Source organism: Rhea americana, unplaced genomic scaffold (assembly GCF_003343005.1).
Source record: "Rhea americana isolate MKP2758 unplaced genomic scaffold, rheAme1 scaffold_26, whole genome shotgun sequence".
Classification (NCBI taxonomy): domain Eukaryota; kingdom Metazoa; phylum Chordata; class Aves; order Rheiformes; family Rheidae; genus Rhea; species Rhea americana.
In genome coordinates this window covers 4,000,198-4,019,459 of record NW_028186379.1, presented here as the reverse complement: position 1 = coordinate 4,019,459, position 19,262 = coordinate 4,000,198, and the positions used below count along the sequence as shown (strand labels likewise).

The 19,262-nt window shown below is 38.2% G+C and overlaps 1 protein-coding gene across 1 annotated transcript in view; it reads left to right on the top strand.

The window, feature by feature from the left end:
* Positions 1-19,262, top strand: part of CHN2 (chimerin 2) — a 132,596-nt gene that overhangs the window by 51,619 nt on the left and 61,715 nt on the right. The window contains exons 5-7 of the mRNA XM_085307621.1: positions 8,901-8,932; positions 12,629-12,742; positions 14,866-15,151. Coding sequence (XP_085163747.1) covers positions 8,901-8,932; positions 12,629-12,742; positions 14,866-15,151 — 432 coding nt within the window. The remainder of the gene's footprint in view (positions 1-8,900; positions 8,933-12,628; positions 12,743-14,865; positions 15,152-19,262) is intronic.

Genomic DNA, 19,262 nt, shown 5'->3' with positions numbered 1-19,262 from the left:
AGAGTCCCTAGTAGGATCTCTGCCTGCAATTCTGAAAAAGTAGCTAGCACTAAGCTGCTTTATTCTTGTTCAGACTTTGCAGATAGCCTGACTTAGCAGAAAGGTCTGTTGTTCCCAAGTCCAGACCAGAAGTATTCACAAAATCAATGACAGGAGATTAAGTGAATGAATCTTATTCTTCCTCTTCAGATTTTTGTTTTCATCCTCATATTATCCCCATGGACAGATGTTCTCCTAGTAAAMTGGCAGTATACGCATCCACACTGTGATGCTAAGCAGGGGCTTGTCTAATGCCCCTCTCCTCCTMACATTCTACCTACCTATGTCCACTCTCAGTTTGGATCTTCTCTTTCCTGGTTTTCCTTCCACAAACAAGCCTAAGGTCCCGTCCATCTCCTGTCCATACTCAAGTTTCTAAGCAGGCTCCAGCAGACTGATTCTAAATGTGCATTTGGTACTTTACAAGCGTATTCTGTAGGCACCTYTGCTGAGTAGCTATATTTTTACATCCCTGGTAACACTGACCTGGTTACGAAGCTTGGCTTTTGGTGATGCAGTGGGGTAGGTGTCATAGCACCAACGCGGCTGTCCAGACGTACTGCCTACTGTTATAGTGTGTGTTGTATGAAGGTTATGTTGCTCCTTATTGGTTACAGAATTGCAAGCAGTGTTTGTACCATTGATATGACTTAGTGCAGTTATCTGTTGCTGTTTGGGACCTTCTCCCTGCCATTTAAATGGCTCGGCACATCATTCTTGGAAGAAGGGAGCACAGCTTAAATAGTATATTTAAATTTTTCATCCTACATTCAAGGTAACATTGATCTTCCTTCTTACATTTAATGATGCCTTTACTGTGTGAATGGAAACTGCATAGCAAAATAGATGACTCCTGCTTTTGCTGTTGAAGTCGTTTGAACCTGACCCTGTCTCCCCTGACTACTTAGCAGCGGCCTCCTTGATTAAGCTGCATTTCAATTTATTTTAGCTCATGTTCAGGAACACATTATTATTTTATTAGGTTACAGAATGTTTGTTTTTTCTTTTCTTGATCATTCTTGTTTTTCCCCTGTTAGAGCTGAATGTACACAGAAATGTATTCTGATTTAATAACAATAGCAGATGTCACTGTCTAGGGAGATTTTTATTACCTTCTGGAGTTAGAATATTTTATCTGGTATGTTGATTATTGTATGCTGGACAGAAGGCATTTTCTCAAGGTCGTGGATAGGAAACAAGTCCAAGTTAAAAATACTCCCATAAAGGATGCCTTACGGCAGCTCTTTTGAACGTTTGATATAAACAAACAAACAAACCCCGTACTTGTTAAAGTCTTTGTYATTAAAAATAATAGAAATAACCTTGATAGAGTGGAAATCACCCTGCAGTAAATGCCACAGAAGCAAACAGGGCTGCTGGGCTTTCCTAGGTTTCTTTAAAATGCATTATCCCTCTGAGGAAGGATCTTTATGCATCGTGCATTCTCCRTGGATCACAGCAAGTGACTAGAACAGAGGAGCAGTTCAGCCTGGAACACTAGCTAATAAAAATATTCCCATGTATCCTTCAGTTTTGTCTTTCCTTTTATATTTGGCCTAGTAGTGAAGAACTCTGGTCCTATGTTCTCGTCTCCAGGACTGTAAATTTTATATTAAAATATTTGCTTGAGAATATCAAACACGGTTTGTCACTTTACTGTGCTGGTAGATTTATACTGTTTTATGTTACTAAGCAGTGACAAGCTTATCACCCAAAGGTTTGGCCTTCTCCACTAGAGCTTCAGTCAGTCCAGTACCTACTCCCTGCTGCCTTCTGTCTGGAGAGCCTCACACAGTTGGGTATCAATTTGATGTACGTGTTTCATATGTGATTTATACAGCCTATTTGGACAATGTGCTCCCTGGATCCCTGTCTCCTGAGAGCACCCCAGGCAGAGATGAGGCTGGGTCATGGTATCCAAGGGCTAGAAGAAATTCAAGAGGTCATCATCCCTGCATTAAGAAGAGATGTTTTTATATTCTCTTCTTAAAGGTTTGCAAAGCTGGAGATTTCCTCACGCCTTGTGCTTATTTATTTAGTATTTAATTATTTTTAACTCCTGTAGTTTAAGATGTGTCTTCTTTTCTGCAGTGTAAGCCTATTACTTTTTGTATTGTCTACTAAGCACACAAGTTTATTTCTCCTTGAAGTCTGCCTTTTTCACAACTGTCTGCTACAGGCCCTCTCAATGCTCTCTTCTTTAGGCTAACTTCTTTTCTTGTATTTCGTGTTTTGTAGATCTCTGCTGACKCTTACTATTTGTTTCAGTGTTTTTTGAGATGTGGTGCCCAAAACRACACTCAGTAAGCCAGCTAAAGGCACTATGAGAGGAGAGGATCACTCTGAAGTTTCTTGCTGGCTCTACTCTTATTTTTTACATCCCCATATAGCATTTTGGTTTCAGGATTTTCTTTAACAAAGAGTATCAGCATTCAGGTTTAGTTTATAACCCTTAATAAACCCTGRATCCTTTTCTAGGAAACATGTTCAGTCACACTCCTTCTGCTTTATTGGATGATTTTGACATTTTGCTCCCAGCTACTCCCTTGTGTTGGAGGCATCGTGGTCYCTCACCACCAACTTACTGAAAATGAATCCAAGAGGTGGCCCTGATGTGGGCATCCCCGTGGGCTGGTGACTAAATCACAAAGGGAGCTGCAGACTGCCAAGATCATTCATGTGATCGTCCTCTTTCTGGACAGCCTCAGAGACGTGGACAAAATGGGAATATGTTCTGGCAGCTTGTGCATTGCCAGTTTCTTTCTAGGAAAGATCTTTGCTTCTCCCTCGACATACAGCCAGAATACACGTACATACCCACCGGGTCATGTTGCCTGGATAGGCATGTCATGAGAAGCCGGTGCCATCAGTTTGGTTGAATTGACTAAAAGTATTACAGGATAAGACCTTCTTTATACATATGCATACTAACTGTGTATAATTAGCCTATCCTGGGCTGGAGAATATAGATGTTAGATTGCTACTACTCCTACTAACAATATGAGCTGACAGCCTTTATCATGTGATCCTTTTGGCAAAAGCAAGAGTTGTTTCTCTTTGAAAATACTGGTGCCAGAGCACCTGATAAAGTAGTAATAAAAAAGGTTRGTAAATATTTCCCTGCAAAAACAGTAGCTGCTGAATTTTCTTCCAAATTAAATTGCTTAAGTCATTGATGTAAAATAATGAGTCATATTTGGAGGGCTAGTTAGACTTGCTAATTGATCTAAGTAGTTATTCCTTTAAGAAAAATTTGGAGATGAAAACTTCATGTTATAGAAGTAGTGAAATACAATATAGAGTTTCTTACTTTAGTAGTGGGTTTTTCTTTTAAGGAACGTTTACAGTCTTCCTTAATAGTTTTCTATTACTGATTCTGAGGCAAAAATTTGCAGTTGACTCTTGACAATTGTGTCAAAAGGCTGAAATGTTCTGAAAACAAGTTCTTCCTTTTTCTGCACACTCTGTTTTAACTGGGCGTCTCTTGTAGGGTTCCCTTCAAGCTCTTCTATTTCTSTTTATGATAAACTGAGCTGGGAAGTGTATTTATGGATAGTCAACTAGAATTACTGAAAAATAATCAGGATTGCTCCAAACAGAATATATATCAAATTATATTTATTAAACTTCCTTTGGGAAAACACCTCWTTGCTTGCACTGAGTGAACACACTGGCATTATTAACTCTTGGATTTTGTTTCTCTTCTCTCTCTGTGAACTGTGGARAAGAACAGAGAGAGGAAGCAGCAGCTACCCACCTTACTGCTTCCCTTCCCTTCCCCTTTTATATTCTCTGCATGGATGGATTAAAGCAGTGATTGAAACACATAGGTATATGGTATTAATGTCATGCTAGTTCTTTTGAAACATGGACAGATTGCTCTCCCAGAGGGATTTCTAAATTTTCATTCCAATGTTTCTGGGTTTCATCTTTGGCCCCTGGCTAAGGAAATACGTCTTGTGCAATCAAGTTAAAGAGACGTAATTTTTTTTTGAAATTAGGATTATCTTATTTCTGTGCTAGTATTTAGGCAGAAAGAGTTCTGTAGGGCATCTTCATACCTTAAGTGCAGCGTGGCTTGGATGTTGATACTTGCAGTGAAGATCTGTCACGTTACGTCATGTTCACCTCCCACCGGCTGCATGATTCCCAGCAGTTTTGTGATGAGTTATCTTGCAGAGTGATGAAGGATTTTAATACAATAATCTGTACATTAGCAGGAGTATGTCATTCCAGGGCTAAGCCGTCCTAGTCAAAAAAGAAGCCACAAATCCCAGGGCATTAAAATTCAGTAAACCTCAAAATTGTGTAGAAGTAGTGTATTGAATTATCTCAGATAGCTAGTATACTTTTACAAAGAAGGTTTATTTCCTCCTGAGCATTGAGTTTCAACCTTATTATTACTGACTACACACCTTGAAGAATATGCTGTAACATTGTAAAAAAATTAGGAAACTAGACGAAATGTCCAAACTGAGTCTTTTGAATGAGGAGAGGCACTGTTGTTCAGGCTGGGGGACAAGGATGGAAAACCCATGTTCTCTTAAACATGGACTTCCAAAGGCCTTCAGAGGAAGACAATAGTCAAGTTAGGTTTCGTTTGTATTGGCATGTGCTTCAAGATTAGATGTATTTGAGTGTTGCTGACTTTGTATGAGTGCTGGATTAGCAGTGATGTATGCTATTTCACCATGCTTCTTGTTTCCTGATGAAGTGGACTTTAATCTTAAAGAATTTTGCATTCGTTGGTAGCTCATGATTCATACAACTGCAGATTTCAGTAATAACTTTTTTTCTGGCTAGTTTCTGGATAATGACCAGAATTCCTGCTTTGCAACATTTTTGGTTTAAGATTGGCGACAATGCCTTCTTTTAAGCCAGAAAATCACCATCTCACATTTATGTTGAAAGCTGCCACTTACTTATAGTGGAGAGAGAGAACCCATTTATTGGTTCTCTGTGCAGTGTAAACAAGCTGTAAAGCTCTTTAAGGCAAAATTTATTTTCACTTAAGGCACAATGTATCTTCACTAATGAAGACCTACTATTTGCTTCATGTAATTTTCTTCATCTCTGTATTTTGTCTGTGTCTGTTAGCATGTGAGTCATAAATGCTTCAGTCCTTCTGATCTCTCCACTGGCTAAACATCTAGGGAGTTGGGCAGGAATAATGTGCAGGTGGGAAAAAATAACCGATCACCTAGGAAATAYGATAATTTTTTCAGTGGGGAAATTGTGACAACTATATGGAAAGTGATAGAAGTGTTCTTTCTAGCCCATTATCTATGAAAATCAAGTAAATGTATGTGCCCTCAGAATAAAGTAATTATTCTGGGCTCCCACTACATGGAAAACTGTCACTTTTTCCCCTGAGGATTGTCTGTTCTTTCACAACTAAGAATTCTCTGAATCAAACCTGGTGACGTTTTGTCTGTGCAGGTGAGCACACTTACAGCAGGAGAGGAAAAAGCTAATCCCAACTGAATTTCAGTCACTTGTGCCTTCTTGGATATATARAATTTACCTTGAAGTTGATACAGAGTCTTCAGTCAGTGCAAAATAGAACTCATAGCTTCTTTGATAGTTTTACGCTTCTGCTCCATCAATTGTGCAGACCTTTGGGTTATTTCCAAGTTCAGTCCAACATTCTGGTTTTAATCTAGAGACCTTGATGTTATTTTGATCTTTTATCATGCTGTAACTTTATTTTCTTGTGTCTGTTCTTAGCGGTGAAGTTTGTTAGGAGCTTGCTTGTTTCACACTAAAGGTTGCAGTAAGCAGAGAAGAGAATTTTTTAGACATTAGCATGTCAGAGCTCACAATTTTTCTTTTTGCAGGGTGGTTTTGCAGATCTGGAGCTTTACTTCAAAAAATACTACAGTATTTTTCCTGCCTAAAAACAAAGTGTTCTCATTATGTCCATTTAGGCACGAGTGCTAAAAAATGTTGGCGCAAAGGTTTCTGTTTTATGGAGGGGGAAGAAGATAGGATTTGATGAGCTGTGTGTGGCCTCTCAGAAGAGCAAATCTTCTAACTCACAAACAGCAGGAAAAAATGCAAATCCCAGCATTCAGGACACTGCAGTCAGTTGCTATTGAATGATAGAAAATTTTATAGAAAAATTCGGATTTTTGCATAAAAGATGTTGTGAGAGGGATTATAAATGTACTTCTGTTTGCTCAGGGAGGTATCTTCAGACTGATTTTATCTTTTTCCTTTTGCTCTTTTTGTTATATTTGTGAGGAAACTTGTATAACAGACCATTCAGGGGGGTGGGTGCTAGCAGTGTTAACTCAGCCCATTTTTTTCTGAGGTAAATTGAAGATGTTGGTGTTTATTCTGACTGTACAATCAGAAAAAAATATTTTATAAAAAAAGAAGCAGATTCTGACTCCTAGGTGAAAGTCATGCTTCACCTTTGGTGGCGTAAAGGCTTTGTTTTGCTTTCTGTGGGAAATGCTTGCTTGTGTGCCTTGTCACCAATTTCAGTGTATGGAATGCCTTTGTTTCCAACAAGAAAAGATTGCATTTGGTGGTTTCATGTAAACCCATGCCCATTTTTTCAATTAGTTCCCAGTGAAGAAATACAGTACAGTTGCAAAATAATAAAATCATATAATGCTAGTAAAGATGAATAATATGAACAACATCTTTTCTGAGGTCATATGACTTTTTGTTTCCCCCCCAACTTGGAAGGATGCCACTGTTCAGGGATATGATGAAGCTGGTTTAAATAGTGACAAAGAGCTGTCTCAAACCTTTTCTAGTTTCTGGATGATGCTGATTACTTTCACATAATTCTTAGCATCCCTTTTAACTCTTATATTCACAACAATCACATGAAAAGTGAGCTGTGAGAGTTAAAAATTGAATTCACACAGTATTCTTTCTCAGTATGCACATAGAAACTCAGCACCTGCAGTTGGCAGTTCCTCTCATTTTGCTCTCTCTTCATTTCTGCATTTGCTTTTTCCTTTTATTCCTTGCCCCTTTGAGCTCCAAAATGTTTGCATCAATGTCTTATTCCTAGGCAGGAGTTTCAAGGGTATAATACTACTAGTGCTGTGCTAGAAAAGAAGTGCAGTAAGGATGTGCTTGCACTCCCATAGGACTTCAACTGAAGAGTCTCATTATCTTGTACAGACTTCAGTTCATTTTGCACTATATTTTAGCCTTAATGACCRCAGGGTATAAAGTCAGTTGCCTCAGCTTAGTGCGTAATGTACAGATTACTGAATTGAAAAAGTGACATTTATGCATTTGCTGTTCAGAAGTAAAAAAAAACCTTTGTCATTTTGCAGTTTTTGGTGTGAAATAGTGAGATTTAATCAAAAGAAGAACAAGGGTCCTTGTTCCAACTCAAATGAGATGGTGAATATTCTGTGATTTTATCCTGAAAGATCAGTCTTGAAGTAACACTTTTTCTATGTGTGTCACTGTATTAAACAGTAATTCTATTTTCGTGGGCAGCTTCACTCAGGTATGCACACAGATTTTTTTCTTTTTAGTAATTACGTAATTTATGTATGTGTTGTATTAAATTCTGTCATGTTTACACATGTAAAYGCTGGCTGAAGTTGCAGTTCTAAAGCCTGTGAAGAGGGCACTATTACATTTTCTTTATAAATTCCATAGCCAGAAAGAGGCTACGGAGAAACATCTCTGTATAAAGACTATTAAAKGAATGTGTATGTATGAATAGGTCTTAAAATCTGAAAATTAATATGTAATTATCAAGTACCTTTCTGTGAATGGCAAGGTAATAGTAAACAAACCCCCATGTGAAACCTTGTAAAGAAGTGCCCCCTGCTGGCTTGTTATTTCTTTTGCTGCAGAAAGCTGTGTGGGTACCGCTGGCTCAGGAAGAGACACATTTTGCAGTTCTTATCCCTTTCTTATGGTGTAAACCACGTCCAGGAACTCCRTGGGTTTCTTAGAATTATTCTCCTCATTTAACATTTTTGCTCAATTCAGCAAGTTAAAGCATACCACAGTAGGACAGTCACTTCATCAAATCAATTGTTCAGTAGTGAAGATGCAGGCAGAAATAGGAGTCTTCTTGTTCCAGAAAGTCAGGATGCAGTTGCCCATGGATTGCACACGGGAGCTGGGACTGTTCAGGAAAAATAGGCAATTAAGCAATCGGGACAAAATTAAGGCAAAGGCTTTAGACYGAATAAAGGGCTGCGAGGTTGAGGAGCTTACTTTTTGAGACATTATCGAAGGATTGGAGTCTGAGAAATGTATCAAATTGTCAGATGACCCCAAATCTATGCATAAGATCATTACATTTGTAAAACTTGGGTTGAAGCTCTTTAAAATAATTGCGAGTACTTTCAACAATTTCAGCGTACGTTTGATCAGGCCCACAAATTCTKGAGACTTCCAGGAATTTAAGACTACATTTAAATCCAGAAACCTTATTTCTCTTAAGTCCATCAAGAATATTTAATTGTATATCTTAAGTTATGTGCCATATATAGGCAAAAATGTTTTAAAAGCTAGAGGGTGTATGATGGAAATAGTCTTATTTTATGCTATAGATGTTAGATTAGCAAAAAATGCAGTAAAGTATTGTTTATGCATTTGATCAGATTTCATAAAATTACTTGTAGTTCTACTTTTTTCACCATTAGTAAACACTATACTTCTTAGAAATCCACCAGTAAACTCACCTGTTTCATTTTCATTTTTCTATTCTTCTGTGCAGTCATGTTCCAGTCACAGTTTTGAATCTGCAGAATTTGGTAACTTAGATGGGTGAAGCAGTTGTCATTAATAATCAAGCATAATTTATTTGTGTGTCGCTTACTTAAAATTTAGTATGTTTTTAATATTTTTTCCTTTCTTCCAAAATGCAGGTGGAGAACAGACCAAAGTATTATGGAAGAGAGTACGTATTATTTTGTTTTAAATATTTGTTAGGTGAATCTGAAAATTGTTGTCATAGAATTGTTTTTAAAAGATATAGTAGAGTTCTGACAAAATACTTGATTTACTTGTACTTCACCAGGGAGGAAGATGTATTGAATGTCTAATATTTCARTTATGTTACAATCCACAGACTGTACCGCTGTGTATTTTTGTTATTTCTCTCAGGTCAGTTTGGAGCAAAATTACTGTCTTGAGTATTTCTTCCTTTTGCTTTGATTGTCATTTTAGCCTACTTGTGAGGCTACGGAGAGAAGAGGCTTCCTTCTGTCACTGCCTTTTTGATGCATTCCTATACTCTTTCTACTGTAATACCTAGTCCTGCTTCGGGATATATACCTGTTGACTACTGCATGTCTAAATGCTTTACTCCCTGGTAAGGTTACAAGGTCAGAAATACCCAGAGAACTGGCGAATTTTTTGTTGTAAGGAAAGTAACAGAGCACTAGAGCACAATTCCTWTGTGTTCGGCTGTTTTCTTGTCCATAAATATCTTAAAAGGAGCTGGATTCTTCATTGACAAGGAGGTTTGARCAGGTAAAGTTGAAGGCAAAAGGCACTGCAACAGCTACCTGGATCTCTTATTAAGCACTGTTTGCAGAGCTGGCATTTGGCCTTTACCCAAGTAATATGCTGAGGCCTTAACCCTTTTCACTGGCTAAATTCATAATACATAGATTCCATGTTCTATTTTTTCTTCCATCCCAGATACATCAACAGTGTTTAATGATCCTTTTCTAGTATCAAAAAGCTCAAGAGCCTGTAGCTTGCCTCTAATTACTGTGGTTTCATTTTTAAATATTATCTTTGACAATGGGGRATTCAGATCTAGCCAGCAGAGTACAGCAGAACTGAAGACAGTACCAAGATAAGTAACCCATCGTGCTTTATAGAGCAAAACTTCAAAAACCATTACCACAGTCTTTTATCCAGTAAACTAGCTGGTTACTGACATAATGTAGGGTGGTAGAATGGTAAGGCCAGCAAGAACTGTAAGAGGTCACCTAGATGAACCTACCAAGGCAAGATCATGTTAGTTATTACCATTCAGAAAGATTTCAGAACCACTGGGGACTGCTATAACAGCAGTTGGCTCAGTAGTGCTGGGAAAGAAAATTAGGAATTGCTAGGGAAAGAAGCAGAATATATGTAATCATATTACTATATAAATCCATGATGTGGCTGCATTTTTTAATAGTGCATGAAGTTCTGGTCTCTCTCCCCCCCCCCCATTCCTCCACCCTTCAATTTAATAAAAGGATAAAGAACAAAAGAAAAGGTACAGCAAAGTGTTGCAAGGGTGGATCAGAGCGATGGAGCACCTACCCTCTGAGGAGAATAAACAGACTTTCCTAAGTGGTTGTCCAAAGAATGTCTGTTCATAGTGGGAAGTTCATTGCCACAGGGTGCAGTGGAGGCCAAAAGCATGAAGATATTAAAGGGTTTACAAGTGGAGTTCTCAGATTCATGAAGGATAAGACCATAGTTGTTCAGCTGCAACTTCTCACGAAAACAGTGGTGGATGAGCAGGACTATGAAGTGACAGAAACATTGACTGTTTCCTGTACTTATCCTGTAAAGCTTTTTTGTCTACTGCTCTCAGCTGCAGGATTCGGAGTTCAGGGGATCTGTGACCTCATCATGGACAACTGGTTTTATGCTCTTACATAAATGTATCTAGAACATCCATGAGAAAGCGTGGATTGCCCAGTGCTTAACCCCTCTAGTTAAAGAAGTTTCACAGATGTCCCAAGTGTCCTGTCTCAGTGGTTCATTGTATTGATCATTGGGAAAGCTTGTTGTCTAACATCTAACCTAAAGCTTGCTGTATTTTATAATGAACTTCCAGTGGAGAATAATAGCTGAGGCTCATTTTTTTAACTAGACTTATAAATTACCATGGATTTACTGGTAAAGACATGCTTAAGTTGCGTCATCTAGRGGATGCTGTTTTTAATTTGGATGTGGCAGAAAATCACTGTGTCTCATCAATGCAGGAAGAAAATATGTATCAATTTTCATCATTTTAAATAAAGCCACTGTGGGAAGATCACTTAAATCCAGTATTTCCRACATGTATTATTTGTGAAAATAAAACTTAAGAGAATTGAACAACAATTGCATTTACATCTAACGTGTTTTCCTTCTCTGTCACAACCAAGCCAGAGGCAGTGTTAGAAATATGCCACTTCCTATGTATTGTCAGAAGACAGAAAATGCTTACAGTAGCTTTTAGTGCCTTTTTTTCAGACAACAGCAAAAATAGAAACTTTCAAAAGCTCTAAGGATACCCTTGGAGGCTTATCAACTAGCAAAGTATGTGTAGGAGTTAAGATTCAAACTGCTATGAAGACTACATTTTTACTTACAGAAATATCACAGCTAAAATATTGATTATTGTAAAGGTAATTGTGTACCCCAGAGCCTCTTTCTTTCTTAAAATAACAATGACAAAATAATAACAGAAAGTATTGCTTTTTTCCAACACTGGATGAGAAACTGAAACAAAGAAAACTATTATTCTCAAGGCTRTTCTGTGGCTTCTTCAACTTTAATATATAGAGAATACAATTTTGAATAATCATTCATATTTTTTGTCTCMATTTCTGTTACAAATTTAAAGAAGCAGTGTTAATATAGAAAATAAACCAAATTGGTAGTAAGAGTCACCTCTTGTTTTAATTTTAAGTCGTTTCCTTTATTTTAAAATAATACTATTGTTGTCTAGTTTTCAATTCTGTCATACAAGGCTCTGGAAAGGAAACATGGAAAAAAAACATACACTGGTAGAAGAGAAATGTTGTAAAGGGGTGGGACATTTATGGAAAAATACATTTTTGGGTACTGTTGAAGTGTCATACTCTGACAAATTTTGTTCAGYATTAGTTCCATTGAAGCTTTTCAGAAAACTTTTCATTAATTTTCAYGAGAAGTCTTAAAGCCAGTTTCCCATTTGCAATTGATCTCGTCTTTCCTCCTGCTGACCCATCACACTCATCCTACTACCTGATCCCACCTTATATCAGCACAAATGTCTGTGCAGAATACATTGTGAAAGTAATGTATTTGAAACCTATTGTGGTATATCTTGTTTTTGTCAAGTTTTATTTCTTGAGGGATTGATTTTAGCCTTTGTCTGGTGTAGTTCACCATGTGACTGCACAGGTACTTATGTGCATGTATGTGGACGGAGCAGGGCAATGGTGCTGGTGGGAGCAGATGAGGAGGGGATTCCTCTTCAGCATATACTGACTGAAGCAGTATGTGAAACTATAGCATAGTTTTTCTTCTATGCCTCTGTGCTGGACTTGCCCAGACTAGATTGTTCTGCCACTTCTCCATACTTGGAAGCTGTTGACAGCTTCCTGATGACTTAGATCACGATCGTGCTCAGTGGTTACTGCAAGACATTTGCACAACTGGCTACATCAGGTTATTCTTTGCTCTTCCCTTTTCTCTTTCCCCATCCTCACATTGGAAGTAGGGATCTGAAGTGATTCTCAGATTATCTCATGGGTGCAACATTTGGTGTTRTATCCTGTTGTATCTGTGCCTAACCTGCAGTCTTATTTTGGAAGTTTTCAAATAGTTTCTGGAGCAGCAGGGGAGATATTTCTGGTCGCATTATTCTGTAAATCACTGAAATATCTTCCCTTAGGTTTCATGGGATCATTTCTCGGGAGCAAGCAGATGAAATACTTGCCGGCGTAGAAGGAGCATATATTCTTCGAGAAAGCCAGCGACAACCTGGCTGCTACACTCTTGCTCTCAGGTAAATKCTGTTTGAATAGAAGCTTATAGTTTAAACATAAATGTGTTTAATGGAGGAGGTGTACGAGTCCTTTCTGAGTAAAGTCTATATCTACTTCTCAGTGCCGGAGTGATTTTAGACCCTCTTGTCTGCAGTTTGACATTCATAGCAGTGCTGTCATTCAGTCAGCCCTTTAGCACTTTGCTAAGAAGTGCCTTTTCAGAAGCAGACTGTGGCTGTTTTCAATTTTTTTTTTATCTAGAGCTGAGTCTGTTGCAGTGAGTTAAACATGGAGCTTATCCTTGAAAACTAAATGAGACTAAAGTGAGTTCACAGAACACAGGAGAATTTGGATGCTGTTAAGAAAAACTGAGCAGCAAAATGGTGATGTGGTACYCATGTTCTTTTAACTAGTTCGACCATGGGAATAACCCAGTACAGGACACAGTCAGATTATTCTCTGTACTCAGTGATGCATTTTACATAAACATCAGCGACAGTGGGAGATATTTAAAGAATCCCACTCTGGAAAACTGTGAAGTCCAGTGGCTGACCACCTGTCAAAGAAGACATACCAGTCTTCAATTTTGTTCTCCTAACTGTAATTTAAGCTTGTTGTAGAAATACAGTGTGAATCATGTGACGCTGCTGCTCAAARAAGTAAGATTCTGCTTTTCAGCTGAATTCAAAATTCAGTGGGAGTCAGAGCTACAGTCCCACTGCTCCTCAGAGGTGCCTCTTCTTGAAAATACAGGCGCTGCTGGCTTAGCTGTGCCATTCAAAACCTGCCYGCATAACAACCTTAAAGCTGTTGGGGGCTGGTGGGAGGAGGYCCAGACACTCTATTGGGTTTTGACAAAACAAACTCTGTGGCAATATTTTACAGTGTTTATAACATTRTTCGTTCTGTGGGACATACACACAAAATAAAAGTCTTCAGTTCTACCCTCTTACTAGTAAGGCTGTAGCAGAAATTCTTCAGTGAGTTATCCCAGCTAGCTGTGATATTGTGCTGAAATCATCCTCAGAATTCGTGTTGATGTGCAGATGGTAGAGCTGGAAAAGCTAGTGTTTCATGCCAATTAAAAAGTGTTGTAAACTAAAATCAACTTTTGTCAGCTGAAAAAGAACAAGCATAATTTTTCTTAGGATTTTGGCCAGCTATTTTAAAATAAAGAATAAAAAGAACTACCAAAGGACAGGGATTATGGCAAACTGCCTGTTGTTTTCACACAACAGTGTGATTTCTAAATTCATCTGGATAATTATTTGTAGGCTCAAAAACTGAATTTGAGTATAAACTGGGAATTTAGATCAAATAATGTGTAGGGAGAAATAACAGTTAACAGTTTGGTTTTGAATGCACAATAAAAATAGTATGCAAAAACATATATTTAATGTATTGTGCTGGACCACTTACCCAGTGACTTATCTTTGAATCATTTAATTAGGAGTAGTATTTCATTTTGTGTTATAAACAGAATGTGCTACTACAGCACTCTTCTTTTTAATATGATTTTAAAAACTATAGATTATGCTTACCATAAATAGCCATGTAGGGCCAGAGTTATCCCACGAAACTTTAGGCATTTAATTACCCACCCACCCACCCCACATTAGGATCTTAATCTCCCTGGCTTCCCTCCAGAGGATGATTCAGACTCTTAGGATTTGAATTACTTGCTGGAGATGCCCGTCTCTTCCGTTGACTGTAAAAACGCCCATGGTGGTTGAGCTTCTAGTTTCAGCACTTTAGAAGTGTTGCAGGGTGAAACAGCCCTTAAAGCAATTATACACCCCAAAACAAGATCTTGTCAGAGAAAACATGCATTCCATGTGCTGTGGTACTACCTTTAGCATTTAGATTAAAAATATGTCTTTCTGGGTTACGTGGCTTGCTAAAGACAACTGGCCTCAATTCTGTAGTCCAGTCCATGTGATGCCGTTAGGTTTGGCTTTGAATTTGAGCTGTATCCGCAGAGATCCAGTTGCAGCCATGTATATATTCCATATGTAATGCAGATACATAAACTAGCATATAGTCAGCGAAATTACCTCCTGAGTGTTTTGCCGTTATGAATTCTCTCTCTCACTCTTCCCTCTGTTTCTTTCTCCTCTCCCTCCTTTTTTTCTGGTATATGCAGATTTGGTAATCAGACCTTAAACTACAGGTTGTTCTATGATGGGAAGCACTTTGTTGGGGAGAAAAGATTTGAATCAATCCATGATCTGGTAACAGATGGCTTGATAACATTGTATATAGAAACAAAGGCTTCCGAGTATATTTCAAAAATGACAACAAATCCCATCTATGAGCACATTGGATACGCCACTTTGCTTAGAGAAAAGGTGTCCCGGAGGCTGAGCAGAACAAAAAATGAATCAAGAAAAGCAAGTGTAACAAGTGAAGAAAATACACCCGTTGAAAAGGTGAGTATTCAATTTAAAATTTTGGCACTATGTACCAGTCTTTCTGTAAAATCTAAGAGAAAAAACATTTTGTTTAAAGACAAACTTTTCCAGTTTTTCTATACTTTATTAAGTATTACTAAGCTGCTGAAGTGTTTATATCCTGTTAATATGTTCTTGGCTCCAAGCTAATATTTAACTGGAGCTTAAGATGAAAGCTTTCTAATCAGTACTAYGCAAATAGTTTCACTGTATAAATATATATATACTGGTTAGCATAGGAACTGCATCTTATAATGGTCACAAAACATGTTTCTTTATCCATGTATACTCAAGCATATTCATCGGTGGTCTCTGATAATGAAACTGGTTCCCATTGACCATTCACCACAGCTCAAGTTTGTTATCTTTTCATTTTCAGTGCAAAGCTCCTCTTTCCTGCCAAGTCTTTGGTGGAGGGGTCTGAAATTGGGATATTGTGTGTTTTCTTCTTTTTCTACTCACTCTTCTGATTTAAAGTGGGCTTTCCTTGGTCTCCTTCTCTTATATGCCGTATCCAAAAGCATTGTATAGACCAAGACATAATAATAAATTGAGAATCCAATGCAGTTAGTAGGCAAATGAAATTTAAAATCAGAAATTCTTTTACATATGAAAAGTGGTCTTGTAAGTACTTGCATGTGGATGTTTTTACTTCCCAGGTGGTAAGGCTGTAAGAACTGTCAAACAAAAATTTCTTTCTGAGGCAGGTGTTTGTGGTGAATTGACTTGTTAACATTTGTGAGTGTACTTCTGCAATATGACTGAGATGATTTTAACATGCAGTGCGTTGGCTAGTAGTTGGTAACTAGAGCTGGTTTATAATTGGGAAGTAAGGGGTGAATTTGCTGTTATGTAATATTGAGCGTTAAAAAAGATCTACTTTTTTGTGTGTATCCCATCATTCTAGGACATTTCTAGGCTAGTTATTATCTGTTCAGGTTCACAGATCTGCACTGACAGATTATAGATTGGTTTGGATTTCTCAGTAGTAATTATTACTCTTGAGTAACTGACATGACATGCAAACCCATTCATCCTCTATAGGAAATTAATTCCATTAATACTGCCATGTTTTAGGAAAGGCATACTGCCCCGGGGAAATCCTTTGGACGCTAGGAGATCAACAAGTCCTCCATTCTGGTTTTATTTCAAAATGAGTCTACTGATGGCAAGAGCTGTGGGTTCAGTTGGATGGTACTGTAATATGCAAGATACTGGATACTACAGAGAGGCAGCTTTCATGCTTATTCAGTTGATTCCCGTGATTGGACACTGGTTGGTTGTGAATGCTGTATCAAATACAAGAAATTTTATATTGACTGTGTTCAAGGCTCAATGAGAAGTGGATATAGTGCATTATGACAGGATTTTTTTGTGTAGGTGTGAGTCAGATCAGTCAGGGAAATAATGGAGAATGGTCCAGATAGTGTTCTGGAAAAGTTTTCTTTTATATTGAGAAAATACTGGATCAACACTGGGATAACATTAAATATTACTAAATGACTGTAATGTAATAAAAGCAACCATAACAGTGCTTCTGTGCTTCTTTCTTCATGAAATCAGGAGAATATTTTTTGTACAAGAAAGAACAAAAGTAAGGGTATTCAAAATTTTGTTTAATTTTTTTTGCAGTGCTTACAGTTCAAGTTTTGTATTCTGCAGTATGGTCAAAGACTTCAGAGGGGTTTGTTTTAATAGGTTATTTTTCATAACYAGTTGTGTTTCTTTTGTGCTTGGGGTTAGCTATCAGTTCTCAGGTTAGATGGTTTTGAGTATGTACTGTAAAAACACTTCTAAACCAATAGACATGCAAGCTGCTACTGGAAGGTGCTCCTGCCCTCTMTTCTTCACCACCTTCTTTTTGCTGACCTAAGGTTTTATGCAGCTACACAGTAAGTGATACTAGAAAACTGCTCCAGACTAAAATTTACTCAACCAGGGGAAAAATAAGACAAATTTTCAGCCAGATCTGCTCCCTGATCCAGCTCACACGATGGAAAGACAGCACAAAAGAGAGGGCAGGACTTGCTTTTGTGATAGGTCAAAAGAAATTATAGTACTGGTTTAAAGTAACTACAGAGCTGTATCCTTAGTTCTAAGTACCTGCACTTAAAAATGTCATATTTGGATCTAATGTTACCAATGTCAATAGCAGTGGAAAGATTTCTGTGGACCTCGTTAGTGATTGGACTAGCTCTTTTTTTGTATTTCACCTGAGAGATGAATTTTATCTCATCCCGGAGCAGGAGCGTTTGTGCTCACCGAGAATTTCGTACATGCAGTTAGTACCAGCCTGCAAGACTAGGGCTGTGTTACTGCACTGCCGTGTAAAAATAGCCGGCTTCATCTGAGCCGATACATTGCTGGCAACTGTCCCTGCTGCCCTCCCTGTTGAGGGGAAGCAGCAGAGGGAGAAGTAGCAGCTGTTTCTAACATTTTTCCTGCTAGGAGGAGTAGGAGCAATCACAGCTAGATGAGGAGTGGGGCTAAGTAGGCAAGGTGATCTGTTCCCAGGCTAAAGACCTACCCTATCACCTCAGGTCTCAGTGCGGATAACTAAGACTCCCAACAGACTTCCTTGCTAGTACCAGTTTTCCACCATTTCCATCAGTCCGCAGTATGAGAAAAGGCTACTTTAGCTAACTTATGAGCAACTGAAAGAAGACAGAAGTCTGTACAGTGCCTATCGTGGCTGCTTTTACTTCATATGTTCTTGGAGAAAGTTCATGAGAGGTTTGCACAGCAAAGGCTCCGGGACCGTTATTTCCATTTCTTCTTCACAGTAACCTCAGTATAGATTGGGCTCTGAAAAATATCAGTGAAATACCAAGTATTTGTCAGCAGTAGCATAAAGGAACAGAGGAGGGTAAAGGGAATTTAATGTTTGTTTTAATGCAGGCCCCTAAAAAATAAAAATAAAAATGGGAAGGTGGTAGTTCAGTGGTAGTAATAGCAGATGTTTTGGCTGTGTTTGTCATGTGTTGTACAGCATTTTAGGCAAAGGGCATGCTTTGCCCACAAATCAAAACCTTCTCTCTTACCAGCAGCTAAGACCGTTAGAAATAAATGAATGGATATTCAGTATGATGTATTTCTGCATAGGGAATTTCTTGATGCGTGTGTGATGATGTAGTGAACGGAATGGGTTTTCTTTGGCCACTTGAAATGAACAGGTAAAATGTAAATTTTTCATGATTGAACTGGTTTATATGAATATACCTGGAGTATTTTGAACATTTCAGAAATGATAGGGAGGGAAGAAGTCTTACGTACAGGTCAGAAACTTTCATTTTTCTCAGAAGGAGAATTTTGCAGTCTAAGGTACTCCTATTATAGCTTAGGCATTTCAAAAGTGAAATTTTGTTTCATATTGCAATCAATTCCAGAGTGTGAAACTACAGCTGAAGGCATTCATTCCCACAGTACATTTGTTACACCATCCGGGGAATCTGTTCTGTCKTGTCCCATGTTGACAGCAGAAATTATTAAATGTCTCAGTCATTTCAGAGATGCTTTCCCCCTTTGGGTAGGTCGAACGAAGGTTGCCACCAAGGCACTTGCTGGCAGGAGAAGCACGCATTTGAATAAAATGTCTCGGAACTGCCTGGGGTACCTGTCTATTCCCATAATTATAGTTTCTTGGAGATTGTAATTAGTGGAGTCATGCTCATTTCAAAAGGGAGATGTGATACGTGGGCCAGATTAAGCTGTTGTTGTTCATGCCTTTTTACTCATCGTTTTTTTGTAGGAGGCCTAAGAAGATGTTTACACTTTGAAATTCTTAATAATGCCCGTATTTCTTCCAGAAGTATTTCTGTCTAACTTTAAAGAGGTGCTAGATTTGCAGACACAGATTTCAAATTTTAGTCTGAATAGTTTGGAAGATCTTCAGCCTAAAAGAGCACTCACTGACTTTTAGGAATGAGGTGTTACGGAAGAGAAACATTCTGCAAATATTTTCTTAGCAGTGTAGGCAGTGATCATTTTAATGTGATCCAACTTACAAAAGGATTTTGCGTCTTGCRCAAAGAGCACGGGAGCATGATATGCAGTCTAGGGTTGTGATTTAGGCTTGAGCAAATTGCGCTTG